The following is a 22474-nucleotide window of genomic DNA, read 5'->3' as shown; positions in this document are numbered from 1 at the left end:
TTAGATATTATTGAATAAAGTGGACTTTTACAATTGGAAGCGTACAATTTGGACTTTTACAATTATAATACACAATATAGATTGCAATAGAGCAGAAATAAAACAGTCATATTACAGCCCAAACCGGATTTTTTTAAAATCTATTGTATATATTTTTAATTATTTTTATAGTAATGGCTATTAGATATTATTGAATAAAGTGGACTTTTACAATTAGAAGCGTACAATTTGGACTTTTACAATTATAATACACAATATAGATTGCAATAGAGCAGAGATAAAACAGTCATATTACAACCCAAACCGGATTTTTTTAAAATGTATTGTATATATTTTTAATTATTTTTATAGTAATGGCTATTTAAAATATTCGGTTTAAAAATATACCGCCCGGCCCGGATATTTTTTTTTAAAAGATTTTAGTCTCGGCCTGGGCTTTTTATTAAAAATTTTTTTAGGCCTGACCAGTGTATAATTAAAAAAAATTAAATTCGGCCCTACCCTGGCTTAGGGCAGGGAAGGAGGAATATTATTTATTAGGTTAAAACAATGATATATATATATCAAAGATCTGCAAAAGTCCGTTAATTTTCTTACTGACTTTCCAGCTCAATCCGTATTTTACGAAAAGAGTCCCGTCCCGGATCGGATTAATTTTTCTAGACGAATTTTCCGGCCTTCTCATTTTTGGCCAGCCCGGGTACACACTCTGGGCCGTATTTTAATTTTTTTATATATACCCTGGCTCTGCCTAGATTTTATTTAAATGCTCGGGTTGGGTCATATATATTAAAACCGAATATTTTAAATCGCCATTGTTAGCCGAAAAATTAAAAATAAATGCAAGATTTTAAAAAAAATCCGGGCCCGGGCGTTAAAAATTTTTTTAAAGAAAAATCGAGCCCAGTCGGGCCTGAAAATATAAAACCAAGGCCGGAGCCAAAATTTTTTTTAAAAAAAAATACAGGCCGGCGTTCAAATGATACCTCAGCAGGTCTCTGATATATACATAAATACAAAATTTAATGGATGTTGATAATATATAAGCAAACTGTTGACTTTTAAAAAGCGTACCACACTCAAAAATGCTCGACCTCTTATCATGTTTTTGTAAATTATATTATGATCTACCTTTTTATTCCATTTTTATTTAAATTACAAATTTAATGGTTCAGACAAATAACTTATGGTAAAATTAGATTTATTATGTTGAAAGAAATACTCGAAAGAAATTTCATAAATTTAAATATTAATCTTTAAACTATTAAAGACATAGACAATTAAAAATCCTGGACGTCTAAAATCAATCACAATGAGAGAAAATTAAATGTTTATGAAAAATTATATTGGATTATCAGCATTCCAATTCAATAGAAATTCACTCTAATGAATTCAAAGCTATTTACAAAAACTTCATTTCATACTTGTTTACATTAGAATAACAAGCGGCATGTTTATCTAAATAAACCCCATTAAAACATATGTGGTGTAATTATAAAGGGATAAGTAAGCAACGTTCAAGAACCAAAGATTCAATCAAATTTAAGAATGAAAATAATTGGAATTCCATATATATAAATTAATGTCAAATCCTAAATAGTTTTATGCTTCAAAGAATATCAGCAATTATTTATTCGAAAGGTAACGTAATTCAACTATAGAATAATTTTATATCAATTTCGATTAACATGTTAATTTTATATATTTTCTGATAAATATTATTAATAAAAATTTTAAAATGATGTTAATAGTAATACTTATATAAAAAAATTATAAGTTTTATTTATTTCATACATATTTTTTGGAATTTGAAGTTAGTTAAAGGTTAAAAATTAAAGATTGCCGAGTATTTAATGACATGAATTGCATCCAAATTTCTTCTAAATTTATTTTATGTAAAATGTATGCCGTATTTGGATATGGAATTCATGGGAATTTATAATCTTTCTATTTTAAATCTTTTACTGAGGGCGATTTTAATTTTAATTTAAGCAGAAATTTGAGGCACTTTTACAGTCTTAATTTATATGGATTTTTCTTATAAATTGGTGATCTAAAATTTTCGATATAGATTTAAAATTTAGATATTCCGATTCCCCATGAATTCCATATCCCAATGCGATATATACCAAAATTATTATTTAAACAAATTATATTTTAACATTTAACCTCAAAACATACTTCTCTTCGGCCATGGAGGATAATAGTCTTATTAACCACTACAAAACGATTCCTCTCAACTACCATAGGGACATTAAGGTTTTTTCTATAATGAATTTTTTAAAATAATGACTTCCTTAATTTAACCCACTAGCAATTTTAATAATAATTATTACCCCTAAAAAATATATTATCCAAATTAAGGATCCTGGCGGAAAAGGCGTTAATCGCTTCCGAGCTGTCACACAACGTAAGCGGGCTGAACAAAAATTGAACCGGGATTTGACCTCATCTTCGTCCATTACGAACCAATCGAATAACTCCTTGTTTTTCAAAAAATATTTTATGTTCCCTCGACGAAAATTTAGTTCAAATCATAAAATTGGCCGAGGTTTAATGCATTTTTCGGGTAATAACTGTAGCAATAACGCGCAAGGTAAAGATATCAAAAATGGAGGTGGTATGAGGTTAAAAAGCAAAAAACTATCTAACAAGAAAGCTATTACACTTAAAGGTTATAATGTGAACGTTTGAATTTATAGTTATTTAGATTTTAGAGATTATCTTCATCACTACTTTTTTTAAATATAAAAAACGTTAAATCATGGTTTTTTATATTTGATTTATGAAAAACTACAAATTTTTATCACTTATACTATTTCCTTATATCATCTTCCTATCATATAAGACAGTTTCTCAAAAATTATCTATCATTATTTTAATACTTTTTAAATATTAGACCACCCCTCCCAAAATCGTCACTTTCAGTTAGAAGACACTTTGGATCCGAGACTATTTTTAATACACTCCGAGGTGGGCAAACCACATCATAATAGCTTAGAATGCTTAGTTTCCATACCCGATAGCGATAATCTGTTGCCGCCCTCCAAAGAAAAATGTTTGAATAGAATCGAAGACAACTGTTTACCGCCAGCGCCGGCTAATTCTTGTGTCGATGAATTCTTGATTTATAGTATATCATGACTGAATAAATAACTATTTTCTGGCGATTTTAATAATGAGATTTTACTATATTAAATGAATAATTTATATTAGTGAAAGTAATGTTGAAAGTCGAGTTCACCCGACTCCGACTCAGAGTCTCTAGTCGAATTAGTCGACTAACTCAATGAACTCGAATCGACTCGAGTCGTGAACTCAAATCGACTAGAGGACAAATATTTTATGAACTTGAGTCGACTAGAGGACGAATATTTCAAATTACTTATAAATTAAGATATTTGTTCTATTTATATTTTTTTTTACTTTATAATTCCAACCTGAGTCATGAGTACGAATTATATACTTGAGTCGACTAGAGGACGGATTGTTCTATGAATTTGAGTCGTTAACCTGAGTCGACTAGAGGACGAATATTTCAGATTTATTATTATTAATTAAGATATTTATTCTGTTTTTTACATTTTTTTACTTACTAGAGGACGAATAGTTCAATGAACATGAGTCGTCAACTTGGAAAGAATATTTCAAATTTGTTATTAATTAAGATATTTATTCTGTTTTTTACATTTTTTTACTTACTAGAGGACGAATAGTTCAATGAACATGAGTCGTCAACTTGGAAAGAATATTTCAAATTTGTTATTAATTAAGATATTTGTTGTTTTTTATACCTTAGTCTTCCAACTTGAGTCGTGAATACCAATTATATACTTCATTATCTTATTCCTCAATCCTCATTTTATTTGATCAAATAAATTCTTATTTATATTTTTTGACTGAATACTAAATTCTCAAATAATAAAATATTTTGCAGGTATCTGAATAAAATTATATCTCAACCATTATTTGAATTTTATATAGGAAAGGCAGACTTCTGATAATAATAAAAACTATGAGATGGCGGGTTACTTTTCTTTAGCACTTCTCCTCATCTATATATATATATTTAATATTTTTATAGTTCTTCTTTTAGGTAATTATTTTATTTAGTCATTAATGGTTAATAACTATTAAAATATTTAAATAATATTAAATGTACTTGTCCAAGATTCATTTCTAAAATTAGAAAAATTAAAAATTTCAAAAAAAAAGAAAATAATTTCTAATATGAATTAAAGAAAAAATTAAATTGTAACTAGATAGAAAAATAAATACAACAAAATATTTTTATTTTATCAACCTCAACAAGTTATGTATTTTTGTTTATTTTTATTTAAAATTTTTTTATAAAAAAGAAATAATATATTAAAAATAATTGTTATAGTGAAACGAATGTTAATAATAAACTTAACAAAAAAAGGGGGTAAACATAATAAGATTAAAATTAAATATGGACAAATTAATTAAGAAGATAATCTTTGAAAAGAAATGTGTTGTAAAATAATTAATGTTATTTATTTTTATTATTAAAAAATTAAGTAAACTGTGTAATTGTTGATTTTTTGCAAGAAATAAATTATTAGATCATAAATAATATTATTAGATTGTAGTGGTCATAGTTCTTATCCACAAAGAATAAAACCAATATTATATAAGATAAGAATAATTATTTACTAAAGAGGGAATTTTTTTAATATTTTAATAGTTATTAACCATTAATGACTAAATAAATTATTATCTAAAAGAATGACTACAGAGGGACTATAAAAATACTAAATATATATTAAATACAGATGAGGAGGAGTGCTAAAGAAAATTCACCCGTCATAGCATAGGTTTGATTATTATAACAATAGTGATTTTTTTTTTCAGGTAATTATTTTCATAGATAGAAACATAATAATGAATATTGGAGAATAGCAATTAACTATTACAAAAATATAATATTATATACTGTATTTATTTCTAAATATAACAGCATTTTGATTCTTTTAAAATATCCTATTCCTAATTTCCACTCTATTTAGATTAAGACAAAAATTAATGTAATAAGGATATCCTCTAAAAAGCATATCGATGGTTATTACGCAGTAGCTCTTTTGGGGTGGGGGTAGGCGCTGAGCCCCTTGAAAAATTTGAAGTCATTTGCCCTCTAATATTTTTGAAATTTATAAATACCTTTAAAAATGGTCACCATGTTATTTTTTTTAAAAAATTCAGCTCCCTTAGATTGTAAAGGCTATTCCCACTGTTATTACGCTTTCTTTTATTAAAAAGTCCAGCAAATATCCAACACAACAGAATAGTGTCCCATAGTAGTGATCTGCATCGGGTTTAATTTTTCAAGCCCGGCCTGAAATTTTTTTCAAAAAGTTTTGCCGGCCCGGCCCGAATTTATTTAAATATAGAAATTAATTTTTATAATTACTCAAAATAAACGATATATGTTATATGACGTCTAGTTTCTATAAATAAAATCAAATATTTTTATTTTACATAAAAAATTCAACATAAAATTGATAAAATTAGATATATATAAAAAAAAATTTAAGGCCCGACCAGGCCCATATCTTTTTAAAAAATATTAGGCCCGATCCAGCCCGAACCCCATTTGGGCCGGGCTGGGTACGATCCGGGTCTACTTTTGCAGATCTCTATGCCATAGCTCAAAGGTTGAGAGATCTAGAAAAATAATCCGACCGCTGACTAGGCCTAATTTTAAAGCCACATGATAGACCTCATTAAATCATTAAATATTTATTTCGATTTATGTTAATCCATTTTTTTGAAAAAAAAATTTGAATATCTATTTTATGCTTTTTTAATATCCAAACTCAAATAATTTATATTTTCAAGTATCCAAATATGATATATATAAAATACATTAAATCCTTCACTCAGATTCAAAAATGATATTGGTTGATAAATATTTTCCAGAGATACACTACTCATGTTATCATAACTTTCATATAAATAAAAAACGATAATAAGTGACATCGGTACATCTTTAATATTTTTTAAACTGGGTTTGATTTGAGTTAACAATTTTTTTTAAACCTCAGATTTTTTACTCCAGTCCAGGTTCATTCAACCCTGTTCCTGAGTAATCGGAAAACTGCCTCCTAAATGTTAACTTAGTAGTTTGTTACAACCCGTTTCCTGGAAGGTATAAAAAGAGGTTCTGGTTTCTATAAATTTTAAGAGGAAATTTGGGTTGTTAGATTTAATTCTTTTTTGATACAAGTTCCAGACTCTAATTTATTACTATTACTAACTAACTATTTAAATTTTTATAAAATCAGAAAAATCAAGAGATTAAATAATGCGAATACATTTAAAAAAAAACTAATTATTTAAAAACCCAATTATTTATTTTGCCTCTAATTTATAGCTTAATGGGTCCATACTTTTTTTTATTACTTATGATTTTTTTTAAAAATTGTTAGATTTTAACCATCATCTTGACAACGATATACCTCTCTTGCTGCGTGAAGAAAATATCGAACTTTCTTTGAACAATCATAGTCATTACATTTCGAACCAATATCCTACCTCTCACACACCTCCAGCTCCTCCTTCTTCTTTCTGTTCCTATACTCACGGTACCAAAAAAGTTTGATTAAATTTATCCTTTAGTTTATAGGACAGCAGATATATGCCCTTGGTTGTTCCTTTTTTACAAATTAAATTGTTAACTTGAGTTAAAAATAATTTGTTTCCCAGATATTTAAAATGAAACTATATCAAAATAGATTTGATATTATAATTATATTATTTATGCAATACATTTTTTTTGATATTATTGTATGATATTCACTCATATATGAAAATAACGTTGCCCACTTTTGACATCAAACTTAATATAATGAAAACAAGTATTTTTGATTTTTTAAAAATATATTTGTATTTATTATCTTGAGAACTTCCATGATAACAATGAAATTTTATAGTTATTTTTTTAAAATTGCACTTTAAATTTAGCATAAATTAGAACTTGCACTGTTTTGTTGATAATATTTATATTGTAATCGCGTTACGTCATAATAACTCTTAATAATTTCATATTTGATCCATTTTTTTAAAGTATATTATATTTAACATAAAATAAATGAATAAAAAATCAATTCTACGATATATAATCGCGAATTTCTTGCTTATTTATATTCGTCAATCAAATAATTATGATTTTCAAAGAATTGTTGGATATGATATAAAGGACTTGTTTATTTTTATTTGTTAATCAAAGAATTGTTGGTAACGGACTTTTTTATTTTTATCACAAAGAATTAATAATAATAATTGATTAATGCCACATTCTATCATTTATTACCTGGCAAACTGAACCAATGAGCTAGGCGTGAAACCATTTATTTTACTGAGCCGCACCACCTCACTTGAAGATTATTTTCAAAATGATGGTAGCGCATATATTATATACATATTTATTAACCATTATGTAGTATCAAATGGCGTTACTAAGGTTAGTGCAGGGGCGAGCCTCCTGCAAAATTTGAAGAGCCCCCTGCAAATTTTTATTATTTTTTTTAGAAGATATCAGATTTGTTAAAAGTGGTGTTATAAAGTAAAGTGGTTACTTTTTTAATGGAAAGAAACGTCATTCGTTACCTTCTTCTAGAAGTAACGGTAACGGGTTTCCTTTTTATAGTAACGGTAACGCAAAACGTTACTCCTTACTTCAAATTTTTCTTAAAAAATATGGAAAAAACATATTTTATTGTTATTAATTTTTTTAAATTTTTTTTTAAAATTTATTAAATTATAAGCCGAGTTTTTAATTCACATCAATCACTAAATTCTAATTAAATTTTCAGTCAATATTGTTAATCTTATTAATATTGAATCAATCAATGTATGTAAATTTATATTCTTATTAATATTTTAACTTATTTTATAAAGAATATGTTAATTGTACATTTTCTTCAGATGAAGATGAGTAAAGCTTGCTTTGGCTTTATTATGAAACATTTATACACCAATGAAGTAAACTAATTATACTTTGCAAGTGTAAATTGTGTCCCAACCCAAATATTTTAACCTAAATTGTAGAATAAACATGGGCATCCTCCAAACTGTGAAGCCATTTTTAAAGAAAAAAATGGGATATCTGATTCTGGGTATAAAATATGAAATCTTTCTATAACTCCGTGAAATTAATATAGTCTTAGAATGGCCACAAATTTGACGAATATTGTGATAAATTCAAATTACAGAGATTTTCTGATAATGACAAGTCGTTCATAGATGATTGTATGGCTATTTTTGGTTTTAGAGAGAGAAGAAAAAAATGCATTTGGGAAATCTCACTCCCACAATAACTAGTATAATATTTAAAAAATGGCTTTAAATAATATCATTTTATTAGCCATGCAATTCTAGACGAAAATAAAAGGTATATTTTATATTTTGATAATATTTTATTTCAATGAATATATATATTATCAGCAATATTCACCAGCTATTTAAATCATATTGGCTCTCGTAAAACTAGATGCCAGCCGAAGGAGTTTGAACTTATTTCCTGTTTGGGAAAAGTTATTGACAAAGAAAAGTAAGACTTGATATCTTTAAAAAACAGCACACGTACAGATTAATTTCTAATAAAGATATTTAAAAAATTGGGTGAGTTAATGAAGATTTTATTGACGATGAACTAATCTTTTTTCAAAATAAAAATTATTCTTTAAGTTTTAAGAAATTCCCACAATTAAAATTTTTATTTCTCTACCCCAGTTGAACATGTGTTTAGCATAGCGAAAGCTGTGTTTAGATCTGATCAAAATTTTAAAATTGTTGTTAAAAATATAAAAATATATAAACCCTAAACTATGAACTCTTTTTTTTTAATGTAGGGTTCAGGGTTCAAGAATTTAAAAAAATTTATTTTATATTTTTATTTATTTTAATTTTTTTATTAAAATTTATTTCATTTTAATTTTTTAAATTATAAAAAAAATAGAACAGGGGTAGGTCTATAAGTCGAAAGGCTTGGTAATACGAAAGGCTAAAAAATAATATTGAAAATAAAATAACAAAGAAAATGTTTAATGAGATATTTGATTGATTTATTGCTTTTTTAGAGAAAAAATATTATAATAACATTACATTATAATATATTAAAAATATAGAAATTTTAAGATCTTTTCAATTTTTTTATTAATTCTTTGAAATGATTTGCGGTTTAATTAAAATAATATTTGGTTATGATTTTATTTTATATATTAAGTAAGTATAAATATATTGTAATTACTTGATAAAGAAGTAAATGAGAAACATAAATTTTTTAAGGTATTTTTGATTTGAGAAAGCATTTAAGAGGGGAAAGGCTAACATCTTAAACGTAATTTTGAATATTATATCATTAAACTCAGAAACCGCTTAGATGTATTTTTTTACGTTTCCGGTTCACAAAATAAATATTTTGTCGCGAAAGACTTTTATAGGGGAAAGGCTAACATCTTAAACATAATTTTGAATATATTTATATCATTGAACTCAGAATTTAATTCTCTATCCAAAACCGCTTAGATGTATTTTTTACGTTTCCGGTTCACAAAATAAATTTTTTGTGGCGAAAGACATTTATAGGGGAAAGGCTAACATCTTAAACATAATTTTGAATATAATTATATTATTAAACTCAGAATTTAACCGCTTAGATGTATTTTTTTACGTTTCCGGTTCATAAAATAATTTTTTTGTCGTGAAAGACATTTATAGGGGAAAAACTAACATTTTAAAAGTAATTTTGAATATATTTATATCATTGAACTCAGAATTTAATTCTCCATCCAAAACCGCTTAGATGTTTTTTTTTACGTTTCCGGTTCACAAAATAAATTTTTTGTCGCGAAAGACATTTATAGGGGAAAGGCTAACATTTTAAAAGTAATTTTGAATATATTTATATCATTGAACTCAGAATTATATTCTCTATCCAAAACCTCTTAGATGTATTTTTTTACGTTTCCGGTTTACAAAATAAATTTTTTGTCGCGAAAGACATTTTGAACCGGAAACGTAAAAAAATACATCTAAGCGGTTTTGGGTAGAGAATTAAATTCTGAGTTCAATGATATAAATATATTCAAAATTACATTTAAGATGTTAGCCTTTCCCCTATAAATGTCTTTCGCGACAAAAAATTTATTTTATGAACCAGAAACGTAAAAAAATACATCTAAACGGTTTTGGATAGAGAATTAAATTCTGAGTTCAATGATATATATTCAAAATTACTCTTAAAATGTTAGCCTTTCCCCTATAAATGTCTTTCGCTACAAAAAAATTATTTTGTGAACCGTAAACGTAAAAAAATACATCTAAGCGGTTTTGGATAGAGAATCAAATTCTGAGTTCAATGATATAATTATATTCAAAATTACGTTTAAGATGATAGTCTTTCCCCTATAAATTTCTTTCGCGACAAAATATTTATTTTGTTAACCGGAAACGTAAAAAAATACATCTAAGCGGTTTTGGATAGAGAATCAAATTCTGAATTCAATGATATAATTATATTCAAAATTACGTTTAAGATGTTAGCCTTTCCCCATTAAAATGCTTTCGCAACATAAAAATTATTTTGTGAACTGGAAACGTAAAAAAATACATCTAAGCGGTTTTGGATAGAGAATTAAATTCTGAGTTCAATGATATAATTATATTCAAAATTACGTTTAAGATGTTAGCCTTTCCCCTCTTAAATGCTTTCTCGAATTAAAAATACCTTAAAAAATTTATGTTTCTTATTTACTTCTTTATCAAGTAATTACAATATATTTATACTTACTTAATATATAAAATCATAACCAAATATTAATTTAATTAAATATATTAATTAATTAATATAATAAAATTAATTTTTAAAAACCGCAAATTATTTCAAAGAATTAATAAAAAAATTGAAAAGATTTTAAAATTTCCATATTTTTAATATATTATAATGTAATGCTATTATAATATTTTTTCTCTAAAAAAGCAATAAATCAATCAAATATCTCATTAAACATTTTCTTTGTTATTTTTATTTTCAATATTACTTTTTAGCCTTTCGTATTACCAAGCCTTTCAACTTATAGACCTTGCGATAGAACAGCAATAAAAAAATAACATCTAAAATATTATAAAAAACATTAAATATTTAAAACATATTGTTTTTTTATTTTCAATATAAAAACATTACATTCATTTTTCTTGGAATCGTTTTTTTTATATTAGTGTATCCATTTAAGTAAATTAAAATTTTTCTGAACACCAAACCCTGAACTCGAATCGGGTTCAGAGATTTTACCGGACCCGAACAAGAACCCTATTTTTAGAAGGAGGGTTCACAGTCCCGATATTTTACCTAATTTTATTTATATTATACATAGGGGGGGGATTATTTAAGCAACGAGCAACCCGTTACTTTTTTGAATAACCAGAAACGCGCGTTTCTTTTTTGAAGCAACGTTACAGTACTAGTTAAAAGATATTTCAAATGGATCAAGATGTCTGTCTAGTTAAATACATTGTTAAACGTATCTAGATGTTTATACATTTTTTATATCAAAATGCTGATATAAATTATATTATACTTAGTAAGGTGTGCATAATTCTTAATTTAGGATTTATTGTTAAAATTCAAATTTCGAAGTGATATTGAGTTGATATCACATCTATATGCAAATATATAATTAAAATAATGATTTTTAGATTTTAATAATTCGTATACAAAATTTTTATTATTAAGGGAAGCCCATTTATCTGTAAAACATTTTTAGCTATACTAAAAATTTTCTACTGGGTCACTTGACGGCAGTTAGGCAGAATGGTTGTTATATTCAATAATAACTTTATATTGGTATATCACTAAATATATTAAAATCTACTCTTTTCAAAGAATTATTCAAAATTTGATGTGTGCCAGAATTTATTAAATTATTTGATTTCTTTTCAGAGATTGTCTAGAAATATTGATCTAAAAATTATGATATAATTTTTTAAATTAATATTAATTAAATAAATAATAATATAAAATTTACCATGTTCATCCATTGCGTAAAATAGGTTTTTATTTCTAAGAAATAATCACCAATGTTTGATTTTTAGAACATCAACTTTGGCTTTGTATAATTCTTTTGTTTTAATTTATAAATTAAAAAAGGTCTCGCAATATCTTTTTCTTTATATAAATGCAAACATATTTCTAGAACTTATTTTGTAAAATTTATCAACTTTTAAAATTTCTTGATTTTTTATCTAGTATAAAAAACTTTAAAAAAAAATAGTTTCGATTAAATTTTAATTCAAAAATTATATATTCTAGTAACTAGTATCCTTAACTATAATTCTTTAAAATATTAGCTTTAAAGGTCATTATTTCTCGAATATGTAGGATAAAATATTTTGATGTTTTATTTTTCAAACATTGGTAAATATATCTAAATTTCAATTTTTTATTTGTAATAATTATTTAGATTTTTTATTGCCAGCATGAAATTAACTAATTTAAAAACAGCCTTAGATGCATTATTAGAAAATTCGGATAATGATTAACTCGAAATTTTATATTAACCAGATAATATAGGAGCCGTTACAGATGAAGAAGGTAACGATCAAGATATATTATCAAAACAATTAGAGGTTGCGGGGGAAGTTGAGATAAATAGTCAGAATATGATAAATAATATACAAATCGGAGAGAATTATAATTTCAGATATAAAATAGGAAAAAAATAGTGAAAAGCATTATAATATGATTTCAAAAGATCATTTAATTGTAAAATTCTTTCTTTGATATAAATGTAAAATCCCCTCTAGAATTATTCCGTATATTTTTGATGAAAGCATGTATTCACTTAAAAAAACCAAATTACATGCTAATCAAAAATTAAATAATTACTGTTATGATTAGTTCTAGTGTTGCGTAATCGGCTAATTTTAGCCGACTACAAAACGAATTAGCCGAGATTTTAGGTAAAATCGGCTAAGCCTAATTAAGCTAAGCCTTAAAATCGGCTAAAACTAAATTAGTCAAAAATTCTGCATCGGCTAAAGCCTAGCATTAATTATTATTTATTTTAGTAAAATAATTTATTTTATTTATATTTAATGTAAATACTTTATTATTATCAACAAATAAACATGATATGATTTAATATTTTTTATTTATATTATATTATGAAATGAAAATAAATTTATTTAATTATGTTTTTTTATTAAAAATATGATAAGCTGCTATTGTAATATTCTTTTTAATACAATTTATTAGTGATTTTCACAATCTTCTTTGTAAATAAATCTTTTATTAAGGAATTCTTTTGTAAATTTTATTAGATAAATAAACAATATTTTAGTTGAAATCTTTTATAATATTTTTTATCATTTTTGTAAAATTATCTATTTTTTATTAAATTGAGGTGGTTTTTTCTAAATAATTTTTTAAAAATTTTATATTAAACTTTTGATGTTATTTTATATGATCCTTTTAAGGATCATATTTTAATGTGACAATTGTCATATTCATTACTTTTAAAGTTTTTTGACGAAAATAGGTTAAAATAAGCATTGATAACATGTTTAAATAAAAATTTAGTGAAGATGTACCATAGAAAAGTGACAATTGTCATTATCGTTATTTTAAAGTTTTTTGAATTTTTTTGACGAAAATAGATTAAAATAAATATTTATAACATGTTTAAATAAAACTTCAGTTGGAATGTACCCTAGATAAGTGACAGTTGCTATAATCGTTATTTTTAAAGTTTTTTGAATTTTTTTGACGAAAATATATTAAAATAAGTATTGATAACATATTTTAAATAAAAATTTAGTGAAGATGTACCATAGAAAAGTGGCAATTGTCATAAACGTTATTTTTAAATTTTTTTTGAATTTTTTTGACGCAAATGGGCAAAAATATAGATTGAAATCATGTTAAATTAAAAATTTAGTGAAGATGTACCATAGAAAAGTGCAGAGTTGTTAAACACTACTTTTAAAAGTAGCGCGCTACCGCTATAGCTATTTGTCATAAAAAGTAACGCGCTATTAGCTACTATTTTTTAAAAATAGCTTTCTCTTTAAGCTACCCTTTATAAAAAAAATTAGAAACAAATTTGTTTTATTTTTTTATTATAATGTTATTATATAGTAAATATATAAAAATCAACATTTATAAATATTAAAATATAGTTATTGATTATAAAAAAATTTATGTAATAAAAATAACTATTTATGGTAATTTGTTGAATTTTATAAGTTTTTACCTTCTATTATTTGTCCAACTATCTGCCGTGGTACATATATATGATATCTCTGATAACTCTGCTATTAGAGCATCTTTCATCACTTTAAAGTTATCTGCTCTTATTCAATATTGTCTGGCGACATAAAATTGTTTTACCAGTGGATAGAGTTTTAATCATCATGGTAAATGATGGATTATCAACCAAGGATATTGGCTGAACTGTATTTTGGATATAGAGTCACCTATACCAAAATTATTTAGATGTTTCTCCATTTCCTTAAAACTATTGGCATATAAAATAAATACTACTAGAATGTAAAAATGACAATTTACCTTTAGATGTTTCTTGAGGTTATTGCTCTAGATTGATTTGAGGAAATAATTTTTTTACATTTTAAACAAATTTGAAGCCAGTTTTGGTTTTTATATTTATTTTAAAATATTTTTCAAATCTAGGGAATGGGTATTATAGCTATTCCTGGTATCCTTGGATATCCATAGGCGATGACATTTTAAATTATTAACACGTGATTTAGGTTTATAATACAAATGAAAATATAAATTACAAATTGAAAATATATTTTAATTTCAAAATTAAATAATAAATCATAAAAATTATAATTAATTATGATATTATATTTAAATTTTCATGTTTACACTTACCTTCATTATATTTTTAAAGTAGCTAAGTAGCGCGCTAAAAAATTAAATAATTACATAAAAAGTACCCGCTATTAGCTATAACTACCAAAAAAGATAGCGCGCTACTTTAACAACTCTGGAAAAGTGACAATTGTCATAATCGTTATTTTAAAGTTTTTTGAATTTTGACGCAAATGGGCAAAAATATAGATTTTTAAAAATAACGATTATGACATTTGTCACTTTTATATGGTACACTAAATTTTAATTTAATATGCTAACAATCTATATTTTTGCCCATTTTCCTCAAAAAAATTTATAAAAACTTTAAAAATAACGATTATGATGTGACTTTTCTATGATGTGACTTTTCTATGGTACATCTTCACTAATTTTTTATTTAAACATGTTATCAATACTTATTTTAACCTATTTTGGTCAAAAAACTTAAAAAAACGATTATAACAGTTGTCACTTATCTAGGGTATATTCTCACTGAAGTTTTATTTAAACATGTTATCAATACTAATTTTAACTTACTTTCGTCAAAAAAATTCAAAATTTTTTAATAAAAACGATTATAATAGTGTCACTTTTGTATGGTACATCTTCACTAAATTTTTAATTTATAACATGCTAACAATCTATATTTTTGCCCATTTGCAACTTTTATGACAATTGTCACTTTTCTATGGAACATCTTCACTAAATTTTTAATTTAACATGCTATCAATCTATATTTTTGCCCATTTGCTTCAAAAAAACTTTAAAAATAACGATTATGACAATTGTCACTTTTCTATGGTACATCTTCACTAAATTTTTATTTAAACATGTTATCAATCAGAGTTGTTAACGCTCTTTTTAAAAGTAGCTAGCTCCCGCTCCTATCTTCTCAAAAGGAGCTAGCTCTCGCTCTAAGTAATGGAGTGCCACTCCATAACCGCTCCTTTGATTTTCATTTTTTTTAGAAGGTACACGAAACAAAATCATATTTTTTTATCACATTTATATTAAATGACTATCAAAATATTTATAATCTTTTATTAGCCTTTAAATTAAAAAATGTAGCGGCGCTCCAGGAACGCCGCTCCTTAACTACTCTGTTATCAAAACTTATTTTAACCTATTTTCGTCAAAAAGATTCAAAATAAACTTTAAAAATAACGATTATGACAATTGTCACTTATCTAGGGTACATTCTCACTGAGGTTTTATATAAACATGTTATCAATACTTATTTTAACCTATTTTCATCAAAAAAACTTAAAAAATGAGGACTATGACAATTGTTACTTTTCTATAGTACATTTCACTAAATTTTTATTTAAACATGTTATCAATAATTATTTTAACCCATTTTCATAAAAAAAATTCAAAAAACTTTAAATGTAATGAATATGACAATTGTCACATTAAAATATTTTCCTTAAATGGATCATATAAAATAACATCAAAAATGTTTTATATAAAATTTTTAAAAAATTATTTAGAAAAAACCACCTCATTTAATGAAAAAATAGATAATTTTACAAAAATTATAAAAAATATTGTAAAAGATTTCACCTAAAATATTGTTTATTTATCTAATAAAATTTACAAAAGAATTCCTCAATAAAAGATTTATTTACAAAGAAGATTGTGAAAATCACTAATAAATTGTATTAAAAAGAATATTACAATAGCACCTTATCATTTTTTTTAATAAGAAAACACATTTAAATAAATTTATTTTCATTTCATAATATAATATAAATAAAAAATATTAAATCATATCCTGTTTATTTGTTGATAATAATAAAATATTTACATTAAATATAAATAAAATAAATTATTTTACTAAAATAAATAAATAATAATTAATACTAGGCATATCTTACGGAACGTTGACGGACGATTAGCCGATGCAGAATTTTTGACTAATTTAGTTTTAGCCGATTTTTAGGCTTAGTCTAATTAGGCTTTATTTTTCAGTGGTATTCTTAGGCATATTCAAATATATATCAGAGACCTGCAGGCCCGGCCCTAAGCCCGGCTGTATTTTAAAATATACCTGAGTCAGGCCTGAAAATTTTTTTTTTTAAAATACCCGGACCGGGCCGTAAAATTTTTTAATATATTTATACAACATGAATTATTATATTCGTCAATTAGATATGGTTATAATGATTATATATAGTTATGATTAATATAATGTTGGGTGAAAGGGATGTACCGATATTTTTTATCGGATCGGATCGGGCCGATATTTTACCTATTATAAAATATCGGTTATCTGCCAATATTATAAATTTTGCAGATCCGATCCGATATAAAATGGCGTCCTTAACAAAAATAAAAGGTTATAAGTTTTTAAAAAAAAGTTATATTTAAAATCATTAATTTTTATAAATAAAATCGAAATCCATATTTTTTTAATAATAATAATTAATAAACATTCTGCCATATTGTTATTTTTTTGTGCATTCTATTTATAAAAGTTTGCGATAATCTCTTCAGAATCTATTTTTAGTGAAGCTGGTGATATTGACAGTTACCATCGCCGCAGGCTGATTTCTGATAAATTGGAAATTTTGATACTTCTAAAAAGAAATCTTCGATATATTAATTTTAAATATTTATTTAAATTTCATAATATATTTGTTTATTACTTATTATGTATATAAATTAATGTTGTTAATTATTATATAAAAGTGATTTATAATAAAAATATTTTATATACTTTTAGGCAATAGAATTGAATATAAACTATAACTGATAATTATAATATATTTAAATGACATAAGTTATTGTATAATTAAATTATAGATGTTATACTAATAAAAAGTATATTACAAATTAAAACCATTGGTATCTTTACAGAATGCAAAATTAGATATGATATCGGATCGTTTATCGGCCGATATTAATTTAATATCTGGAATATCGGATCGGATCGGCCTCCAAAATGTGGTATCGGTACACCCCTAGTTAACACTAGCTAACACTCATTGTATCTATTACATAATATAATTATCCTGCCATGGAATAAATAAGCAAAGGATAATAGGTAATAAATACATTATTATATAATATATGTTTTATTTTTTATTAATTAAAATATCAGTTTTTTTTATAAATACAATTAATATAGTATATTCTTAAAATATTATTTACACAAATTTTTTATAGTATCAATTTGTAATATACCAAATATCTGTTTAGAATAAAAAAAAATGTTAGTGTTGTTTAACGGCTCGTTTTGAACCGATTTTTAAAAACGGCTAACACAGTATTTTATCCAGAAAAATATTACGCAAGCCTGAAAATTTTGTTCATAAAAGGAGCAATGGTATAGACATTTAATATCGAAATTTCGAGGCTTAGTCAATATTTTTCGGCGAAAATATTGAGTTAGCCTTTTTTAAAAATCGGCTCAAAACGAGCCGTTTAACAACATTAGCTAATATTCTTGCCTATTAAATGATAATACTCGCCAAATATGATAAAATACAGAATAGGTGAATTTTTTGTATATACCAGGTCAAATATAATTTTAAAAATTCCGAGTCGGCCTAAAAAAATTTTTTTAAAAAAATTCGGACCGGGCCCAAAAAATTTTTAAAAAAAATATCCTGGCCGGGACTAAAAATTTTTTAATAAAATCTGGGCCGTGCAAATGGTACCTTTGCAGTATATTATCATAACATACATATAAAAAACTATTTATATCAAAGCGATCTTTTATTGTTGTTGGTTGTCATCTTGATATTGCATAGTTCATCTTTGACATTATCGAACATACGGTAATGGTCATAATGAGGTTGATTATTGATTACACTATGATTTATATCCATTGTATTAGTTGTTAATTATCAAAAATTTATCGGCTTTATTATCAATATTATTTGCATTGGCATGGTATTTGGATAATGGGATATAATTTTGGTTTAAAGGGATAATATATATTTTTTTTTATCGTACCAATTTTTAAACTACTTTTCATAAACACAACTATATCATTATTTATTTATGTAAACAAATCATTACTCTCTTTTATTATATTAATTATCTTCGACCATCTTTTTATTTCTCTCCTACCGAAGAATTTATTTAATCAAACATTAACAGTTGTCTTCATCATGAATTTTTTTAAAATTTTCCCAAATTCTTATTTCCCCTTTATTTTATTATTTCTTGTTTTACAGTGAAACGAGTGTTAATAATCAACTTACAATAAGAGGGGGTAAACATAATATGATTTTAATTTAATTTGAAATTAAATATGGACAAGCAATTAATTAACAAGATTAATCGTTAAAAATAAATGTGTTGGAAATTTAATTAAAAATAAAAAAATGTGTTCGTAGTATAATATTTATAATTTTTTAAATTTTTCTTAAATAATAAAAAAAATGTTTAATATAGAATCTTTATTATCCAATACTAATACTAATTTTTCCAATTTAAATGAAAACTCCCAATCTTCGACGAGAATTCAAAGACCAATAAGAATGCACAAATATTGGAATAAAGAAAAAATAGATATAGTTACTAAAATGTTATCAATGCCTAAAAAACAACAGATGAAAATTAAAGATATCGCAAAATACGTCGAAATGCCTACAGCATCGGTCCATAAATTTAGACCGGACACATTCCTAGATATAAATGGAGATCCTTTAATAGAATATAGTATTCAAAAAAAGAGGAAGTAAGAAAAAAGGTACTTCCATAATTGAAAGACGCATAAGTTTATTAATGGAAAATAATACTCTTACTATCCAGGAGATAATAGAAAATTTACCCTCTGGTAGTCTAAAAACTAAAACACAATTAGTAAATATATCAAAAATATAGGTTGGTCGAAAAAAAGAGCTGACAAGGAGCCTGATAGAAAAAATACTCCTGGGGAACATATTCATCAATATTGTGTTAAGATCTTAAATACCCCAAGAGAAAAATTATATTTCTTAGATGAAACAATAAACTTGCACGTTGCACCAATTCACGCCTGGGCACCATACAATGTCCGTCCAATAATAAAAATCCCATCCTCTAAGTGTAGAAATGTAAGCATACTTTGTACAATTAGAATTGGAGGGGTAATACATTATTAAATAATCGAAGGAGCTTTTAATGGGTTATTATTCCGTGTATTTATAACAGAGCTTATCAGTGTCATACACCAGATGCAATTATTGTAACGGTTATTGCATCTATCCATAGAAGCCATCTTATCGATGTTTATAAAGATAGGATTGAAGACCTACCACCATATTCACCTCAGTTTATTCCCATCGAAAATTTTTTTGGAGTCGAAAAATAAATATCGAGCAATAAATTCCCGCCCTAATTCAAGAGATGAAATTATTGGGAATATTATTCAGCTCTTACACGGATTTATTCCTTATGATTTTACTAACTTTTAAGATCACATATCACATGCAAAGCTATTTGGAGTTGGGTTATCGCGGGCAACTGATTAATTAGGTAATTCTTTTAATTGATTTGTATTAATAATTATAATATTAACTCTTTAAATTTCAGGTACCATCATCAAATTCGTGGAACAATGGTTTTAATTATATTTTTTATGTATTAATTATTTTATCGAAGTTATTATAAAAATTTATATTAGTTTCATATTTTTATCGAAATAAATGGATATAAAATTACATTTAAGAAATTCTAAAATATTTTTAAATATCAAAAAAACTTTTTATAAAAAATGATTTAGAATTTTAGATAAAATTTAATCAAAAATCTTACTTGAACATTCTCAAAGAAGATCGAAAAAAAATTTTCATATTTTATCACAAATTATATATTTACAACATAATTTCTTTTTATTATTTAAAAACGATTAATCTTGTTAATTAATTGCTTGTCCGTAATTAATTTCAATATGTATTAAATTAAAATAAAATCTTATTATGTTTACCCCCTTTTATTGTTAGTTGATTTTTAAAACTCGTTTCATTGTACCAATCTACTCCATGATTATTTACTTTTATTTTACACAAAATTTTATCTTTTAACCCCCTTTTATTATAATTTTCACAATCTATTTTTTTTTATTCTATCTTTACTGTTTCCTATTTTACAATTTTACATAATTAATTATTTTTACTTTTAATTATTTTTACTTTTACATTAAACACAATAATTAATTGCTTTCTTTTAACCACTAAATTCATCTTTTGACTCCTTCATCATTTTCTCTATTAATAGAAAATACATGTTAACAATATTTTAACCTCAACTCATATGTTACATTTTCTTTTATTATTATTTTTTAACAATTATTTTTTTCTACTTACAATTTATTAAATTCCCAACTCATATAGACATTTCTATCTTCCAACCTTCTCACACCAACGATAAATACAAAAAAATATATCAAGTAAAGCTTTAATACAATGACCCTTTAATATTACCACTTGACCCTCATATTTTACTTTATTTATTCTTTTGATTTTATTCCTATAAAGTTTAAAACCAACTTAAAATAAACTGCAAATGTGCATATAATTTTTTACAATTTTATCATTAACAACACTATCAATACCATTTAATCAACACTTTTAATATAATTCAATCCATACATAATTTCACAATTGGACTAAGCGATCCATAACCTTCCTAAATAATTTTAGATATTTAATTTTATATATGCCGATTTTTATTCAACTCAATCTCTTAATATACCAATTTTATTCAGCACGATTCCTTTCACAAAAACGATCCATAACCTTTTTACCCCTAAATAATTTTAGATATTTAATTTGATATATACCCATTTTTATTCAACTCTATCTCTTAATATTCCAATTTAATTCAGCTCGATTCCTTAATTGATCACAATGTCTCACTTCTACATTCTTATTTTCCATTATTACCGAACACAATTTATTTTCCAAATTTTCTATCACTATGCCCTTTTCCCATTTTATTTTTCCATACATTCTAACCCACACTAATTGATCCACCATGTATTTTACTTGATTCTTAATCTCCTGAATCTCAAATATTTCCGTGGATCTCAACATATCTAGAAACATATTTGTTTTTCTGCCCAATAATTTTTCTGTAGGTGATTTCTCATCTTTGCCTCTAGCATTATTATAATACAGCTGCAATACCCACATTTCCCCTCGGTCTTCTCTAATTTTTATTAACCAATTTTTTACTAAGCCACCATCCTCTAAGCCTGTCCATTTGAACTGGGATGATACGGTGGCGCGAATTCTTTATATTTAATTTCACACAAAAAATTATAAATCCAGTAATAAATGCTGGACCCCATCCTATATAGGTATTCCATATCTTGAAAATAATTTTTTTAAATATTTTACTATTCCCGTGGTTAAACCATGTATTTCACAAACTTAATCCACTTTGAAAAAGAATCAACCATCAAAATAAATTTTTTCCCTTCACGTTCAAAGAAAGTATTCACTTCCCCATTGTTTCATCATGGTAATTCCTTGATGTCCCGCATGCAATATATCCAACATTTTTTCTCTTAAATTCCGAGGAATAACAGTTCTATTTTCTCTCATTATACATTTATCAACTATCGATAATTCTGTTTCC

The 22474-nt window shown here is 25.0% G+C and overlaps 1 protein-coding gene across 1 annotated transcript in view; it reads left to right on the top strand.

Annotated features, from left to right (window-relative positions):
* Nucleotides 1-7030, top strand: part of LOC135927858 (low-density lipoprotein receptor-related protein 6-like) — a 173178-nt gene extending 166148 nt beyond the window's left edge. The window contains exons 25-28 of the mRNA XM_065464086.1: nt 2200-2259; nt 2365-2674; nt 2900-3133; nt 6450-7030. Coding sequence (XP_065320158.1) covers nt 2200-2259; nt 2365-2674; nt 2900-3133; nt 6450-6622 — 777 coding nt within the window. The 3' untranslated portion in view covers nt 6623-7030. The remainder of the gene's footprint in view (nt 1-2199; nt 2260-2364; nt 2675-2899; nt 3134-6449) is intronic.
* Nucleotides 7031-22474: the final 15444 nt, after the last annotated feature.

This window comes from Gordionus sp. m RMFG-2023, chromosome 1, assembly GCF_954871325.1.
Source record: "Gordionus sp. m RMFG-2023 chromosome 1, tfGorSpeb1-WG-v2, whole genome shotgun sequence".
Lineage (NCBI taxonomy): Eukaryota > Metazoa > Nematomorpha > Gordioida > Chordodea > Parachordodidae > Gordionus > Gordionus sp. m RMFG-2023.
Note: the sequence above shows the minus strand (reverse complement) of the source record. Positions and strands in the feature narration are given on the sequence as shown.